We start from the raw sequence: 17101 nt of genomic DNA, 5'->3' as shown, positions 1-17101 counted from the left end.
TATCTACCTATCAAGCATTTTACAGTTCCCGTTCTCCTGACATGAATTAAGTAATGCTAGCTATCTTAAGTTTATTGTTGGGGATCAAACGTTTTATGAACTCCTAATTCTTATAGTTCAATTCTTTATTATCTTTGATCAACATTTTACAAGGACAACGACCAGATGACAACATGTTTTAACTTACGTTTTTTGTCACTTTGGAAACAATCGTTTACATCTGTTTTTATAAACAATTATTTTCTATGTAAATATCCTCAAATTCAATAAATATATATCTCCCAAAAATTTAAACAATTTCTGCACAACCAATCCATGTTTATATAAATTCACCGCTAACGAACTACTATTAAAGCCGTGTACTGACTAACGAGACCGTACTGTAATCGTTGCATGCCAAAAACTGTAACCAAAACCTATAGTCAGTAAGCGAACTTGCTGCGCGCGGCTCGCAGCGATCTGACGATAATCAGTTGCTCGTTTAGTGATTGTGAGCCTGTCACGGTTTTGCTCGGTTACAGTTACGATTCGTCAAGTGAATATCCGACTGAACGCCGATCACTAGAAGTCGCGCGCAAAAACCGTTTTTCAAATTAGAGCACGTTACGGTTATAGTTCCCTAATGAGTACCCGGACTTACGGATCGTCAGTATTTAATCCAAAATATAATTAGACATATACTGTATCTACAGTACCTACATAGCTCAAATTTAAATTTGTTCATACCGATTATACCGAAACCATGTAATCTGAATTGTAAATGTTTCTCACATAAGCTCTCGTGAAATGCTTCTAATTACGATATTAATCTACGGGGGTATTTTATAAGAAGAAGGTTCAAAGAAGTAAAGTTAACAAGATGAAACGAGATCGATGTAGGTATAAGAAGCAGAAGTCACTCGCAGTAGGCTAGCATCTGAAGACGAATGTGGAAAATTGTTTTCAAAGGACATATGACCGATTGGAGTAAAGGCCGATGTTCATAGGTTCATATATTGTAAGGTGGTTTGCATCCCCTTTAGCATAGGCGAGAAAAGCTCTTCAAATAGAAAGACATTTATTTTGTTGCTAAATCCTACTAGAACTTAGATGTTAAAATTAAAACAAAATACCTATGTAACGTGGTGTTTTTGGTTATGTCTCCGTTGAAAAAAATGTACTGCACGAGAGTAGGTTCCAAAGTTATCCCATTTTGTGAACATTAGTGATTTTTTCAGCAGTTTCCTGAAATGCTGAAATATACCAGTTTATTTTACAATTTATAAAACTCTTATTACATTAGTGTTCTTTTTTGTTATAATTATGAAGTTACATCTTTATATTAAAATGTTTTTCCTTGTTCACAGTTTAGCGCTAACAGCAAAGATTCTCGTGGTGATAGCAGTTTTCTTCACGTATGGCCTGCAGATGTACGCCCCTATGGACATTCTTTGGATTCGTGTGAAAGGCAGAATCAGTCAAAAGTATCACAATTTAGGCCAAATTGTATTAAGGACCGCAAGTGTTATGTTAACAGGTAATTGCTTTTTTAACGACGGAAGCAGCAAACGACGTAATTAGACGCTTAAACGACGTCTACGGTCACAAACTAGGATTGACACACATAAAGACGATTTCATGGCATCTAAAACAGAAAAAAAATATTTTTATTATACAGATGTCTTAGTTATCTACTTAGCTGGGATCGAAATAGAAAGAAACTCTACGACACTGTATCGGGGCCATTTCTTCGACATATTTTCTACCCTTTACACGTTACACATGTTACACCGCATGTTACACCCCGATTGCTTACAGTGGATTTATAGTATGCACGTGCATGCAGGCCGACTAATGGTAATTGGCTGATGCCACCCATAGACGTCTGTAATCAACCTCGCATAAGATTATATTCTTACCTGAGGTCGTCGTAGATGCGCCGTTACCCCTGAGGTCCAAGCTGGAATGCCTCGGAAAAGTACGTCTCCCTAACCACTTCGTTAATAGAAATGAAAATTTTATGGAAGCTTAAACTACAAAGTCATAAACACCAATATGAAATACATATGCACCATTTTTTTTCACTATTTCAGTTATTCTAACCATCGCGATACCAGACCTAGAGCTGATGATTGGCCTCGTCGGCTCCGTGTTCTTCTCGACTCTCGGCCTCTTCATACCTCTCGTAGTCCAAACTGTCCACAAATGGGACCGAGGTCTCGGAAGATGTTCCTACATCCTCTGGAAGAACGGACTACTTTTACTATTCTATCTAGTGGTGCTGCTCTCAGGCTGTTATTCGTCAATAAAGGAAATAGTCAAGAAATACAGCTGAAACCGAAGAGATAGCTTGTATAGAATTTTATGTAAATATTTACTTTTATACTTAGCTACAGATGACTTCTAAGCTAGACCACAAATAAATGAAAAGGAAAAATGTGGATCATCTCTCTTTATTAAAACTTTTGTAGTAAAAATGCTAGCTAGCTCCTTATGGTACAATAAAGTGTACTTAGTGCATGAGTATGTTAGGACTGCGACACACGTGAAATAATTTCATATACTAACGGATATTATTTTAAAATATATTTAACAGTAAATTGTTTCATATATATTTCTATGTAGCATCACACGACCACGATAAAATATTACTTTAGCAACATATGATGTCTTAAGATATCCAGGAAAATTACTTAATTTAATACATTTTGGTATTGTAACTTGTTTTTTCTGTTTCATGATCGTAACTATATGTGACAACGTTAATAATCATGTCATAAAATATTCGATAAAATAATTTATGAAATTATATTTTAATTAAAAAATTAAGGTAATGACGTCATATTTATATTACCCCCACATCCCCCTCTGTTTTTATGTCTCTGAGGCTGGGTGGAACCCCTGTAATTTATGTCTAACTTTGAAAGGAAGTGTTTTGTCGCATTCAGTATGGTCCAAGCCAGCACAAATGATTTGTGTTATAAGTTTGGTATAGTATTTGTTGCCAAACTCTGCGACAGAATTTATTCTGAAAATAATGTTTCAAGAGTTTAAGAGTTTACACAGTTCATTTGTTACTTAAGATTTTACTTCTTCAGGATTTTTTCTTTATGATTCTATTTAGATAAAGTCTCCCCTTACGTGCAATAACTTAAGAACTAAAACCATTTCTACGTAGGTATGTACGTAATAGGTAGGTATGTGAAGCAAAATGTACATAGAATTAGTTTTTTTTTTTTTTATAATATAGGAGTAGCAGACGAGCATGCAGTCCACCTGATGGTAAGTGGCTACAGCCGCCCATAGACATCCGTAATCAACCCCAGATAGGATTAGATATTCCTACCTGAGGTCGGCCACAGATGCGCCGCTACCCCTGAGGACTAAGCTGAAACGCCTCGGAAAAGTCCGTCTCCCTTACCACCTAGATGTTTTGCTACTTTTGAGGTCTACATTGAAAAGTCATCAACCCATTATGGTCCCATAGCTGGACACGACACGGGTCTCCTCTCAGAATGAGAAGGAAGCCAACGTTCAGAACTTTTTTAAAGATCTCTCTGGTATGCAGGTTCCCGCTCGATCATCCCTTTACCGTTAATGAATTTGTAAAACGCGAATAACTCTGGGATTCAAACCATGAACCCCTTAATCGAGAGGCTACGTTTCACTAATCTGACCTACATTGATACGCCTCGACTAAATATAAAGATATTTATATGTATATTGTAACAAGCATTTAATTAATAATATTAAGAAAATTAATTTATTCAAATAACAATTATCAACGTATTTATAAATTCCGTATTATTTCCATTACGTGCTCATAAAGTTGTTCAAATTATGTTCTGTACGTAATTCAATTTATTTTCGTTTAATTTTCTAGCTCTCTTTGATCTTAATGATGAAATCATGTTAATCAAAGCGTAATTAGGTAGTAACTTGTTTGTACACGAGTATTTTAGATTTTGCAGAAGGTTGTAGTTGGTAGAACCCTCAGTGATTCAACTCCGGCGGCACACCGCCACACCTATTTCTACCTAATAACGATAACGTTAAACGCTGTTGTGTTCTGCTTTGAAGGGTGACAAGGAGGCATATTTTTTCGAGTCATTCCAACTTAGTCCTCAGGGGTAGCGGTGCATCTGTGGCCAACGTTGATGGGAAATCTAATCCTATTTATGGCTTAGATATCAGATGTCCATGGGCGGCAGTAGCCACTTACCATCGGGTAGACTTAATGTTCGCCTGCTGCTCCTAAATTATTATAAAAATTAAGGCATATTTGCTCAAAGACCGCAACTTAGGTAATCGGAAATGTATAATGGGAATTGCTAATGTCATTCATTAGCAAATGAATCCAACGTTGTGAATAGAACGCTGTAACATAACCCTGTCGTAACTTCTGTTGTTTGAGTTATTTCCGGTTGTTGAAAGGGACAGAACAGGGGACAAACTGTACACAAATTAATCCAAATGAGGGTTAAATGGATCGATGTCAATTATACTAAGCAGTTTTCAGCCGCATTCACATGCCTGTGGATCCGCAAGACGGGTTGAATTCGTATGTAAATATAAGTAATAGATTAGTGGCGTAAAAAAAGGTATATTTATTTGTTTTTCTCCTTAAATTTGAGGTTTTGTGAAAAAAATACTAAGACAAAAGTAATAGATCATTTAATTACTTTCAACTTTTATATTTGACTTTCTTATGATACGTAGTTTACTTCATTCTAGTTCATTAAAAATCGTAAAACAAAAATTTCCTTCCCTAAAACAGGTCCCTTCATGATTTGCATTGTATTTCCTACGCTTCCAAACAATTTTCATGTTTTTATTATTTTCTCAGAGAAAATCCCTGCACTTGTCCAAAAAATAGGTATAGTTGCCAATTTTATTGCAGTTTATAGCCGCGGCGTGCACTGTTGTGCGGCTTCCGTCGCACCGGTGGACATATCGCTTCGATCTCTATTCGCCTGACTTGCGACCGTGTTTCGCAATTGCCGCCGTTTCCGTCACCGCTGCGGCTGCGTAACCGTACACAGTTAGTCTCGTGAATTTTAAAATAAATCCCGCGCGTAGCTACGCAATTGGAAACCGTGAATTAGCCTCACATTATAAAGCAATTGCCATTAATTTGATTGAAAGATACGAAGAATTATAATAAGTACCAAAAGGTACTAAAATATACTTGCCTTTATTTGCCTCTATATATACTCGTACACGCGGTAACCTTTTTTTTGTTTACGAGGGGGAAACTTTCAAAAGGTACCCTGTGCCGTGGGAGCGCACGGGATTATGTGGGATTCTTACCGCACTAAAACCCCACCGGTGGCCGTCCTCAATGCTGCGTAGAGGACTCCGGGATCTCCAGAAGAACGCACTCGGAATCCTCTTAGCGCGTTGCCCCATCGGGCTCTGCCCAGGTGAGCGTGACGCTCGCCACACCGTCTGGTGTGCACGACGGTATGTGACCACACATACCGCCGTCCTTCCCGGGGCCGCTGGCCGGGCGGTTAGAGCTCCCACTCTTGCCGCCTGCAACCCCAGAACCTCCTCCTCCAACCTCTTACGACAGGCAGGGGTATACACGCGGTAACCTACTTGCTGTTTTTACTAATATTTTGTAATCATGAAAAACACGAGTTATACTTTGAAATGGGAGAACAATACCTGAATCTATAATTTTAAATTACTCATTTTAAATTAAGACGACATAACTATTCAATTTCCAAAAGATATATTATGTCCTACAGGGGAAAATATACGGAAATGTATTACGAGTATTTTTATAGGCAAAAGTTTCAACCTTTTTCGCAATGGAACAGAACACATACAGCGACATCTTTACATCAGTCCTGGTACTTCATGCTACAAGAGCATTCTAACGTTACGTGATAGATACTCAATGAGTACTCTAACTTATAGATGGCGTTTGTCAATCAGAAATATAATTTGTACAAAAGATACACAATTATAATTTTATCCTGACTATTATACCTTAATAAAGAGTATAATAATTAAATAAAAGAAGTGTCACAAAACAATCATTTATTTTCTTATTACAACAACATTGATGTAGAATAGATATAGGTTATTCATAGCTCAATATACATAGTTATTGCCCACATTAAATTAATGTAGCATACATAATTAAACTGACGGACATATAAATTGCATTCATATTTATGTAACAGGGATGGTTAAAACCATACAGATCAAATTTTAACTGGACACTGCCGCCCATGGATATCTCAGATGTAGAAATTAAGTTAACATTTTACTCATAGTCCCTCACTATGATTTTGCGTAGTAGGTACCGTTGACACACAAACATAGACATACAAACGCTCAGACCGAGAACATATATTTAAAATTATCATTTATGCCTGTCTGGCCGGGGTTCGAACCCGGAACCCGCTAAGACTGATGATCGTCAGTGGTTTGCATATAAGTTAAGAAAATAATTAGAATTTGAAAATAACTTAATTTAGATTTACAACCAGCGGACACTCAAATTTAGCGCTGAGATAAGCGTTTATTCAAGTTTTTGCATATTTACTAATAAAAATAAGCACTTTTTTTAATTATTTGAAGCAACTTATGTCCGTTAGTTTAATTCATAATAATTACTATATAATTACTTATTTAACATATTGAAGTAGATAGTACACACGGTTAATATTATGAATTTATACAATCACACTTGCTTTGGGCCACATGTTTCTAGCAATAGCATTATTAATAATAAATTAATTATCAATTAATATCATTTAAGTACAGCTATATTATCAAGAAAAATGATTATTAATTTTTATTAAGTGTTTACTTAAATAACATACGATTTTTAAAAATAATTTGGTATGTTTTTAAATTAAACACAACACACTCATCACGTAAATTAACATAAAAACCAACATATTATGTTTTGTGTGTAAGTGTGAAATAGTGCTAATAATAAAATAAATAAATACATTCTCTTCGGTGACTACTGTACTTATGCTCTACACTTAGGGCCTAGCCACACAGCACGTATTCTAGCGCCGCGCTAGCGCGTTAGCGTTAGAAGTAAATCCTGACGCCGCTGAGTTGTATTGTACTGAGTTACTAGTAAGCGGTCACACAGAGCTCGTACTCGTACGCCAGCGCGTAATTTTTCCCATACAATGACGCTTGTACGCAAATCTGTAAAAAAATACAACGCCCGGCGACAAGAACGCCGAGCGCCGCGACAAGCGTACGCGTACGCGCTGTGTGTGACCGCTCAATAGTAACTCAGTAGAACACAACTCAACACTAGAGAGCGGCGTCAGGATTTTGTTCTAGCGCTGACGCCTAGCGCGGCGCTAAAATACGCGTTCTGTTTGGCCGGGCCTTTAATGTCAAAACTAAAAGTGCTCAAAGTGCGAAATAATGTTTTTAATCAGATCTAAATATTTTAATAGGTTTTGGTTTTAAGTTGTGGTCATTATTATCATTGTCTATTATGACTTTGGCATAATTATATTTTCCTTGAAAATTTCATTCGTGAAATCCATTGGCTACAAACGTCAGCCTAAATAATAATGTAATCATACAAATTATTCACAAAATTGGTATGATTACCAAACATTGTGTGGAATATTATGTGTAGAATTGGACATATTAGCTTAAGCTTAAACGGACTAATGGGACGTTCTCTTTGGTTAAAAACATTTGTTAGTAATTTAGGCAGGATATTTTCTTTCCTGAAAACTTTGACATACGGACTTTACACTATTATACTTTAAGCCGTCGACTATATAAGAAAATCCTTAGAGATATTTAAGTTCACCGTTGAATAAAGAATATATTAAATAATATACACGACACAAAAAATATTAGTACTGCATGAATTTCGAACCAGAATTACTCCTTATCATTAAATATTCTCATTGAAATACATATTCATGATATTTATTAATTTTGCGTAACAACATGTAAGAATAAGTACATAAGACCAGTAGATAGAATAATATTTAAATTAAGTTACAATTACATTATTTCAGCAACGTATTATCAATAACAATCAGAAAATAAAATATTTAATTTTTATGTACATGGATATTAAGAAAATATAATTATCGCGATATATTTTGCTACATTTTTGACTATATTTGGCATACTTGTTTTATGACTAGATCAGTTGAGAGAATTATATAACTGTACCGTTACAAAAAATATATAAATTATAACATCAGGAAATTATTTTTTGCAAGGGGACATAGTTTTGTACTGTTACTTAAAATTTTAAATAATACTTAGTAAATATTACGTTAATATATTTTTAACTGCACTTAAAAAGAAATAAATAATTGTCAGTAGGTACTAAAAATTTAATTTACTACGACAAAAATATGACTAAAGTTTACGATAAAATTATTATTTATGAATACAACTAAAAATATTATTTATTAAAAACGAGTTTTTTTTAATAATTAATACTAATAATAATACTGCTAACATAATACTTAAACCATCTTTAAAGTAAAATGAATAATAATTTAGACAATTGATTACATAAAAAACACTGACTTACTAGTACTTCTTTGCGAAACACATATTTTGTGAAAAAGCTATGTACAATACATCAATATGATAATTATTGTATATAATGATATTTACTGTCCATTAATAGTTTTTTGAGTATCCATTTATTACTAAAATTAACACATATAGGACATAACATTAATACTGTAGATAAATGCTGGTTTTAAATAATATATTTTTATAATCGTTAATAATAATAATACAAAAGTAAGATCAATTTTCAATTAAGAAAATTTATTTTTCTTTGTTTAAGTTTTAAATAACATTGTGCCTGTTGCGTTTTGCCTAATAAGTGAAATATATTTTTGTAATAAAGGTAAAAATCATTTCAGTGAAAAGTAATTTACCCTTTCATTTCATATTGTCCCTTTTTAGGTATAATCTATGTTGTTTAAGGAACTATTATCTAAAACTTTGTGCAATAAAAATTCAACGATAATTTTATTTAGTACACATTCGTCACTATTATGAGTATTAGATTATTTATAATAATCTTAAATAAAGAATTTTAAATAATTCCACATTCTGAGATTCACTTATTATTGGAATATTTTTTTAGTTAAACGAAAATTGTGAAAATTTCCCTTACATTAATATCATTGACTAGAAAATAGTGCTTAAATTAATTTGATTTGTAATTCATAAAATATAAGGAACACAAAATTGCCCATAAACTTTTTTTAAATCAGTAATTGATATTCATATAATTCTTATTCTATAAACTAAAATAATGTACACTTTGTCTTATTTTCTATTCGAGATCAAAGTAATAAATAATAAACAATTACTCTGTTATCATAAAACAAAATAAGCTTTATACATTTTACACCTGTACGCTATACATTGCTTCTTCTGATAATAAATGTATCGACGCAATCATCCAATACTTTGCAATGAATGCTTAAACTGTAGCAGCTTGTTGAGATTCATATGCACTAAGTCCTGGGGGTTTGATATGACGAAGTATACTAACCCGAGCAATGACAGTACGGCCCGCCAAATGGAAAAGTGTGTCCACGTGTGGTAGAATGTTGGTATCGTTGGCTGAAATCGAAAAGTAAATAAGTTAATATAAGAAGTTATCATACTCTCAACACCATACTAGGATTCCCTGTGTCGTGGGTGCCATAAACACACAGAGAGAAGAATACACAAACATCAAGACCCAGAAAATATATCCAAATTCTTATTAATTATTCAGATATCTGTCTGGGCGAGGGTCGAACCCGGAAGATTGCGCGTCAGACCATTATGGGGACCACTCCACGCGAATCGTCGGTAACATAGTATTCAAGTTCTATTCATAGTTGACTACCATTTTACACTTAACCAGCTTGATAAATTAAAGTTGTAAGCTGTTTTCAATATGAGGAAAACAACCCTTGCCCCTAATTAATTGGGACATTAATAGGCATAATGATTTTAGATTCTTGACTACGATGGATTCTGACCTATAGCCAAGCTAGATGCCTGCCTGGAAAGTAGCCATGCTTCACTAGTTTCAATTAAAAGCTTACCTACATACTTATGTAATAATTTTAAAAAACTTCAATAGCGTATTTCAGGATCTTGTGGCGCCACCTCTTTTCGAGTTGTGAAACTCGCCACAAATAAATTGAAATAACAATTAAGTGAGTAATTTACTTTGCTTACAGTAGTAACATTGCTGCTAGTGATGTTAGCGACTAATGGAGCGTACTGGTAGACCATCAGTTCGTCGTACATCCTCGCAGCCGTACTGACGAGGAGACAAGCTGAGTACAGGATCACCAGAACGATCGGCTGGAACCAGGGTTGCAACCCGCGTGATAAGTCGATGCTTGTTATGTCTAACCTGTAAAAAGGGTTAGGTTAAGTTAGGTTAGCTTAAATCTGCTCTGCGAGATAGTGGTATGTTTATGTCTGGCATGATATATTTCTTTCTACTAAAAGGTTGAAGAGTTTAGAAATGAGCCATAATATCATCCATCAACGCCAATAGACCAGTTACCATGAAGGATCTTCATTTCATGTTTTATAATTTTATTCCTTTAGTTACCTCCTATAACATCTTTATGTGAAGAGTCAGGTACTAGACATCAGACATTTGTATTAATACTATTACTATTTGTAGTAGTAATAGCACAAATTTTTGTCTGTTTTTGAACCTTGTCTACTTGATTGGCTACCAACAAATTATTGACACCAATTAGCATTGGAATAACAGACCCTCTCCTAATGCAATCCATAACAGGCTGTGGGATATAAACTAAAGTAATAATAATTGAATCACAAACCTGTCCAAAACAGACAGCAGACACAGAACACAGAAGAAGTAATACGTCGCTACATATGGCATAGTGACCACAGCGTGGAAGGACAGATGCCCAGCATCCAGGCTATCTGAATAGCTGATCAGCAAGAGATGCATCAAGGACAGTCCACCAAGCACTCCATGGCAGGCTGGTGCACAGCTCCGCCACGCCTTCTGGACTGTTAGCGCTACGTCTAGTGGTGTTAGGTCGCCTAACCTGAAATGTTAGTAGGTTAGTTAAAGATTGTTTTAGTGATGGTTTGTTGTATGTTAAACAAGCTGTAATTATTTACTAAATTGGTATTTAGTAAGTTGAAAAATGTAACTTACTTAGCACATAATGACGTATATTAATTTCGAACGTAGTTAAGTTTGTACATGTTATTAAGTGAATAATATTTATGAATTAAGTTGGTACATAATAAATTGGTACACAATAAGTTGGTATGTAATACAGTGGCAAGTAACATCTTGATTCATCATTACTTGATACATACTAATTTACAAATATACAGTAAGTTGGTAAGTTTGGGCAGTGAAAGGAAGACCATAATGATGGATTAATTTCCAACTTTACAGATCAGTATCAAAACCATGCAACATAAATCTACTTTTCAAAACATATGAAATTAATTAATGACAGAGACTACATCAAAATACAAACTTATCTTTGATTATAGATACGGATGTTATTTTATAAAACATACCTCATGTATTTATCATCCCCATCACGAGACTGTTGTTGAGACTCTAGTATCCTGTCTCTAGAGACAGTTCGGAATGTTCCACCTCCCTGTAGGTACACCTTCTCTGGTCTCCGAGACCCGAAGGGCTCTAGTCTCTCATCATTCGGTGAAGTGAGTGGAGATGGCGATGAGAAAGGGTTGTCTATGTATTGGTCATGATATGGCACGTTTGATTCTAGGCTCTCTAACATTGTTGTTAAGTCTGTGGGTCGAGCTGAAATAATAATAAAAAGTAAATGGTTTAAACAAATCCTTTATTTTCAAATATTTTCATTTTAATTTTTTTTTCATTTGAACTGTTTTTTAGTTAACATATTAAATATTGATACAACTATAGTCATCAACCCATTATTGTCCTGCGGCTGGACATGGGTCTTTCCCTCAGTGTGAGGAATGTATAGGTCATTGATAGTTGACAATTTACGTACTTATTACACAACAGAGCAATAAGAATAAAATTATAAAAGACATTTGCATGTGTTACATTTATATTATATTATGTTACACCCATATTATAATAACATGCCATATGTGAGTATCACAATATCTAAGATCATTGTAATCACCACAAACAGTCAATACTCATACAATGTATATAAGAATTATATAACTTTTATATGTATCAGCATGTGATTGCAGTACCGTTTTTCCTAAACCATCCATCAGAGGAGCAGCATTTAGGGCTTACTTGATATCAAGGGTGAACTATATTGTCTTGATCAAACATGTCATCATTATCATCATCACTGATGGGCACAGGTCTCCTCTCAGAATGAGATGAAATAGGCCATATTCCACTGCATATTAGTAGACTTCACATATCATAAACTTCTTTTTTTTTAAACACATACCTGCTATAGCCTAAACTTTGAGAACCCAACCCAGCAGTAAGGCAAAAGATTAAAAATGATACAAAAGTTTACCTGGTTTTGGTTCCTTCTTACTCCTACTAGCAGTCTTGAAAACCTTAGGGCTGATGTCCCGTCCACCGCTGCTACCGTCGTGCCTCTCATCTCTTGGTTTCCGACGTGTTTTCCTTGGCTTATGCCTGAGCTCCTTGGAGTTGCCGTTGTTGTTCTCAACGTCATTTGCTTCTATTTCCAACTCCCCACTCAGTGTTACCACCTCATCTTTATTGTATTCCTTGAGGTAGTCATCAACCTAGAAATTTAAATAAATATTTCCATTCATCATAAATGTGTAGGGTACTATTGGAGCTAATTATATATTTTTTTAAACTGTTTAGTACTTAAGCGGCATTTCAGGTTTGCTAATGCTGAAGCAGTAACACAAAAAGTTACAACTCACTTACATAGGATGTAATGCTGATTAACTACTACAATATATAAAATTACAAATAAATTTGAATTTTAATAGCATTATCTATTTTATTTACATGAGAGATTATTATGGATAAATAATATCAAAATGAAAGTGATAACTCAGAAAATGCTTACAGAGTTGGCTGTAATTTAGTCATCAAACAGTACTGCAAGCATTACAAATACTGCACACCTGAGCTCTCAAAACATTCTCAAGGGTCCACCAATCTGTATTTGACCAACACAATGGACTTTAATTTAAACCCTTCAGAATCTGAGAGGAGACCGCTGCCCAGTAGCGGAACATTACTGGATTAACAACATTATTATAGAGATATTTACTCCAGCACTACTTTCAATCTAGGGTCTTGATGTACTATGATGATGTGATGATCATGATGTGACTAATGCAAATCCTTGTTTTTTATTGTGTTAAAATATTGAATCAACTTGTTTGCTTTTAAAAATCTTAAAATTTATTTGTAGGTGTGATAACCACATGAGATAATAATGACAATTACAGCATTTGACTGTCTTTGAATGAATGAATGAATTTGACTGTCTTTGAATGAATTGAACTTTGAATTACAAATTATTATATACTCACTCTTTCTAATGCACTTAGACTCGAGCCAGGTATCTCAAAGTCATGCAAGTCTCTGTCCCTGTGTTTGGAAGAATGCCTCTTCTTCTTTCTATATGATGGACTCCGTTTCTCCTTGTGGCCACTGGACGGCCGAGACAACGTTTTCATAAATTTCTCATCCAAGCCATTAGGGTCATGAGAATAAAAGACAAATGAAGGATTCTTGTCGGATTTCTTAATTTCTTTTTCAACAAAACCTAGTATGCCAAGCTTTATTTGATCATGAATTGGTAGTTCAATATCTAGGGATTCCTGCTCAGATTTGATCCAGTTGTCACGTGTTTTGGCCTTATCCCCTGACTCCTCAGTCGACTGCGGAGTCTCAGCCGCCTCGGGGCCCGATGCGTGACCGTTTGATAGTTTCCGTGACCCCGACTGACTTAGTGACCTTTCCTTGTTCTTCTGTTTCGGAGAAGGCGATCTACCCGCCGTATGCACTTCCACTATCTCCTCCTTCACATCACCGCTTTTACCTGGCTTCATCGTAAATAATCTTCAATGTAAAGCACCACAAAATAAATGCAATTTGTTTTTCACTTTTTCACGTAAAAACAAGCCGGACGACAAGCGCGTCGGCGGTAAACTAAGAAATAGACCATAGGCTACATATTTGTATGCATTTTTATTTCATTTACACTAATAATCCTATTAAATTTGGCGTATAACTGTAGAAGCTTGCACTAAAAACAAAGGAACCATCGATTGAAATGTCAAATGTCAATCGGCAATGACGTCAGAGTGACGTCACATACGAAATGCGCAGCGTTTCGTTCCACGCTATACTTACAATCCTGCTTGAGTTTGCGTAGGTAACTTAGGTTATAAATATTTGGTGATCCTGAAGGGCGTTAAAAATAGATATTGCGTACAATGAAGGTCAAAGTATTTTTAGATAGGCTGGCGTACCTTGGAAACTCGGGAGCTAGATCTTTTATAAATAAACAAAGATTTTGCTTTCAAAGGGAGAAAATATTTTCAGAAGAGTACTTAATTAGTTTACGGATTATTTATATTGTTAATCTAGTTACACTATAGGTACCTATCTACTTTATGATTTTGATTACGTACTTACTAAAAATAATCACAACATAACTTACATATTTTTTAATGGTAACTGTATCTCCTATACAAAATATACTTTGTACTCGGTTTCTTCTGGCCTATTCTAATAATTATGTAGGTGGTCGACGGATAGTGTGCACCAGTCAGAGACCTGTATTTTTTAAGATATAGGTCTGTGGCACCAGTACTAAAAATCTGTATAAAAATATATATTCCTTGGTGATATTTATCATAATCATCATTCATCATTAACCCATTATTATTTGATCTAGTTATTTGTTTGTTGGATAGGTAAAATCTCTCATAAGAATGATACGGTTTCCAAGCGCGGATTTGTAGTTATGCACCCGTTTGACATATAATTTTTTTTTACAAAAAAAAATTGTCAATCTGTTCTCTCAAATTGTTTGTCCCCGTGAAAGCAAGCAATACCTAATTGATGTCGAATATCACATAAATTTTGAAAGAAGGTAGAACCCTAGACCCTAAGCTTATCAGGGGATAATTATAGATGTCCATGGAAGATAGTAGCTATTTACTAACAGGTGGGGTACATGCACACATTTTACTTTTATATCATGCGAATAAAAGGGTAAAAAAATGTTTTCGTCGAGATTTAAACTCCAAACCCAATGGGGGTCTGGAGTTCAAATCTTGAGGCAGAAATTTATGCCACTAAGTTATCTACTTTTATTTATTGACATAGATTAATGTAGGTATTTCTGCTTTACTATATATACCTACATAACATTTATCATATCGTTTATCAAGAAATGCAAATGCGAGTAGACTTGAATACTTAAATAATAATTTCCTCCTCCACCGCTTGTGTTTGTTTCGACTTTTAATTTGACGTCCAAGTTGTAAGAAATGAGCGATTTGAAACAAATAATATTATTATTTTTACGAAAACATTATGTTATTTGATTATCACTTCGTTATAGATACTAAGATCGGGTCTTTTCATAATTGGAAGCAGCCTGGGCCCTCGACTGTACCTCGCTCGTTCAATACGATTTTATGAAGAAAAAATACGTACCTACTCGTACTTGTGACAATTAGGTACGATTCAGAAATACGTTGATTTAACCTTCGTTAACAATAGGTAAAGTTAAAACAATTTGATACAACTGCTACTACTATCGCTTCCACTATTACTATCACTACCACTATCAATTAAAATTCATTCTAAAGGGGTTAATTAGGCCATTCAAAGTTTTTATAAAATATTTTTCTAAAACAATTCGAAAATTGTTGTTGACCACAAAGTCCTGTAGGCCCTATTATTTTCCTAATACCCTAAAAAGCTTGATTTTTCTGAAATCTACTTAAAAGATAGATAGAGAGAGATGTTTCCGTGATATTTGAAATATGTGGGTACAATCGCTAAATCTCTAACCATTGTGACTTTACAAGGCGTTGCCTAAAGGTCGGCTACATTCCAAAATTGTGAGTCCAGTCCAGTCGCCAACTGGTACGGGTCGCGCGGCGCCACCCATACCTAACTTAGAGATTATTATTTTATACCTAACTATAAATAATGCCCAGGTGTTGTACCTACTTCAGAGGAGAATACCTACTCGTGAAGAACGTGATGTCTTCGAACACTTATTGTTGTAAAAGTAGTTAATAAAAAACATGTACCTAATCCACATGATATATTACTGCCGCTGAACAAAACTCTATACTGTAAACAAACTCTATTTATGGTTGGAAGTTTATCTAACTTCGACAAGATGCATTGCTACTCTTTTAATCACGACATCTTGGAACAGATCTGATGATGGAGCCAGGGTAGTAGGTAAAAATTGACTTAATAAATTGTATTACTTTGATTGCTAGTTAGTTACTTAATTATTTTTTTACAACTGAAGAAGGATATTTTTAAGTATCTAACTAGTCAATGATGTAAATTTGTACTGTTTGACACGTTTTGAGATGGTAGCAAGCGTAATTTAAATAAAAACTCGATCAGTTTGTTTTAGTTGGTTTCAGTACCTTTCATGGAAAAACGGCCTTAACTTTTTTTCTTCAACTTTATAGTAAGTTTGGTACCTTTTTGAAATTTCTATTAACTGGACATATTTTTTGCGCAATGTACACTTATAGTCCAGTACATTTTTTTTTCACCGCAACGAGTCAAAGTTGAGGGAAAAATAGTAAAAAAAATTAAAATCTAAAAATAACCCTATTTTTTTCATGGTTCCTTTACATCTTTTAACCAATTTACATTTTAATATGATAGACCAACTATCTGATAATATTTAACAGAAAAAATAAACACTGCATCACCAAGTTTGTTCACGCAGTTAACGAAAGAAGATGAAGAGGGCTGAATTTCTCAAAAAATCTAAAACAATTGATAGTCCAAAAACGGTGACACTTTTACTAAGGTAATATTTTTTTCCCAGAGAGGTCAGATCCTCACCTATGTTCTCCCCAAGTTTGTCGTGGTACTTACGGGACACCCTGTATATCTAATTAATAG

General features: G+C 34.6%; 2 protein-coding genes across 3 annotated transcripts in view; one reads left to right on the top strand and one right to left on the bottom strand.

Annotated features, from left to right (window-relative positions):
• The window catches only part of LOC140751671 (proton-coupled amino acid transporter-like protein pathetic), a 46581-nt gene extending 44161 nt beyond the window's left edge, over window positions 1-2420 (top strand). The window contains exons 8-9 of the mRNA XM_073085658.1: window positions 1347-1516; window positions 2073-2420. Of these exons, the coding sequence (XP_072941759.1) occupies window positions 1347-1516; window positions 2073-2314 (412 nt within the window). The 3' untranslated portion in view covers window positions 2315-2420. The remainder of the gene's footprint in view (window positions 1-1346; window positions 1517-2072) is intronic.
• Window positions 2421-9136: 6716 nt separating this feature from the next.
• On the bottom strand, window positions 9137-14309 carry LOC140751797 (uncharacterized). 2 transcript variants are annotated; one of them, XM_073085838.1, is made up of 6 exons: window positions 13513-14304; window positions 12507-12744; window positions 11545-11797; window positions 10821-11054; window positions 10198-10378; window positions 9137-9588 (listed from the first exon to the last, which is right to left on the bottom strand). In XM_073085838.1, the coding sequence occupies exons 1-6, from the start codon at window positions 14032-14034 to the stop codon at window positions 9421-9423; spliced, it is 1596 nt and encodes a 531-aa protein (XP_072941939.1). In that variant the 5' UTR covers window positions 14035-14304; the 3' UTR covers window positions 9137-9420. The 2 variants fall into 2 exon arrangements, with proteins under 2 accessions (XP_072941939.1, XP_072941940.1); XM_073085839.1 differs by lacking the exon at window positions 10821-11054 and having other exon boundaries at window positions 13513-14309.
• Between the last annotated feature and the right edge of the window lie 2792 nt (window positions 14310-17101).

Source organism: Epargyreus clarus, unplaced genomic scaffold, assembly GCF_041222505.1.
Source record: "Epargyreus clarus isolate Ecla_fem2 unplaced genomic scaffold, WU_Ecla_fem_2.2 ptg000023l, whole genome shotgun sequence".
Classification (NCBI taxonomy): domain Eukaryota; kingdom Metazoa; phylum Arthropoda; class Insecta; order Lepidoptera; family Hesperiidae; genus Epargyreus; species Epargyreus clarus.
This window is presented reverse-complemented; position numbering and strand designations above follow the sequence as displayed.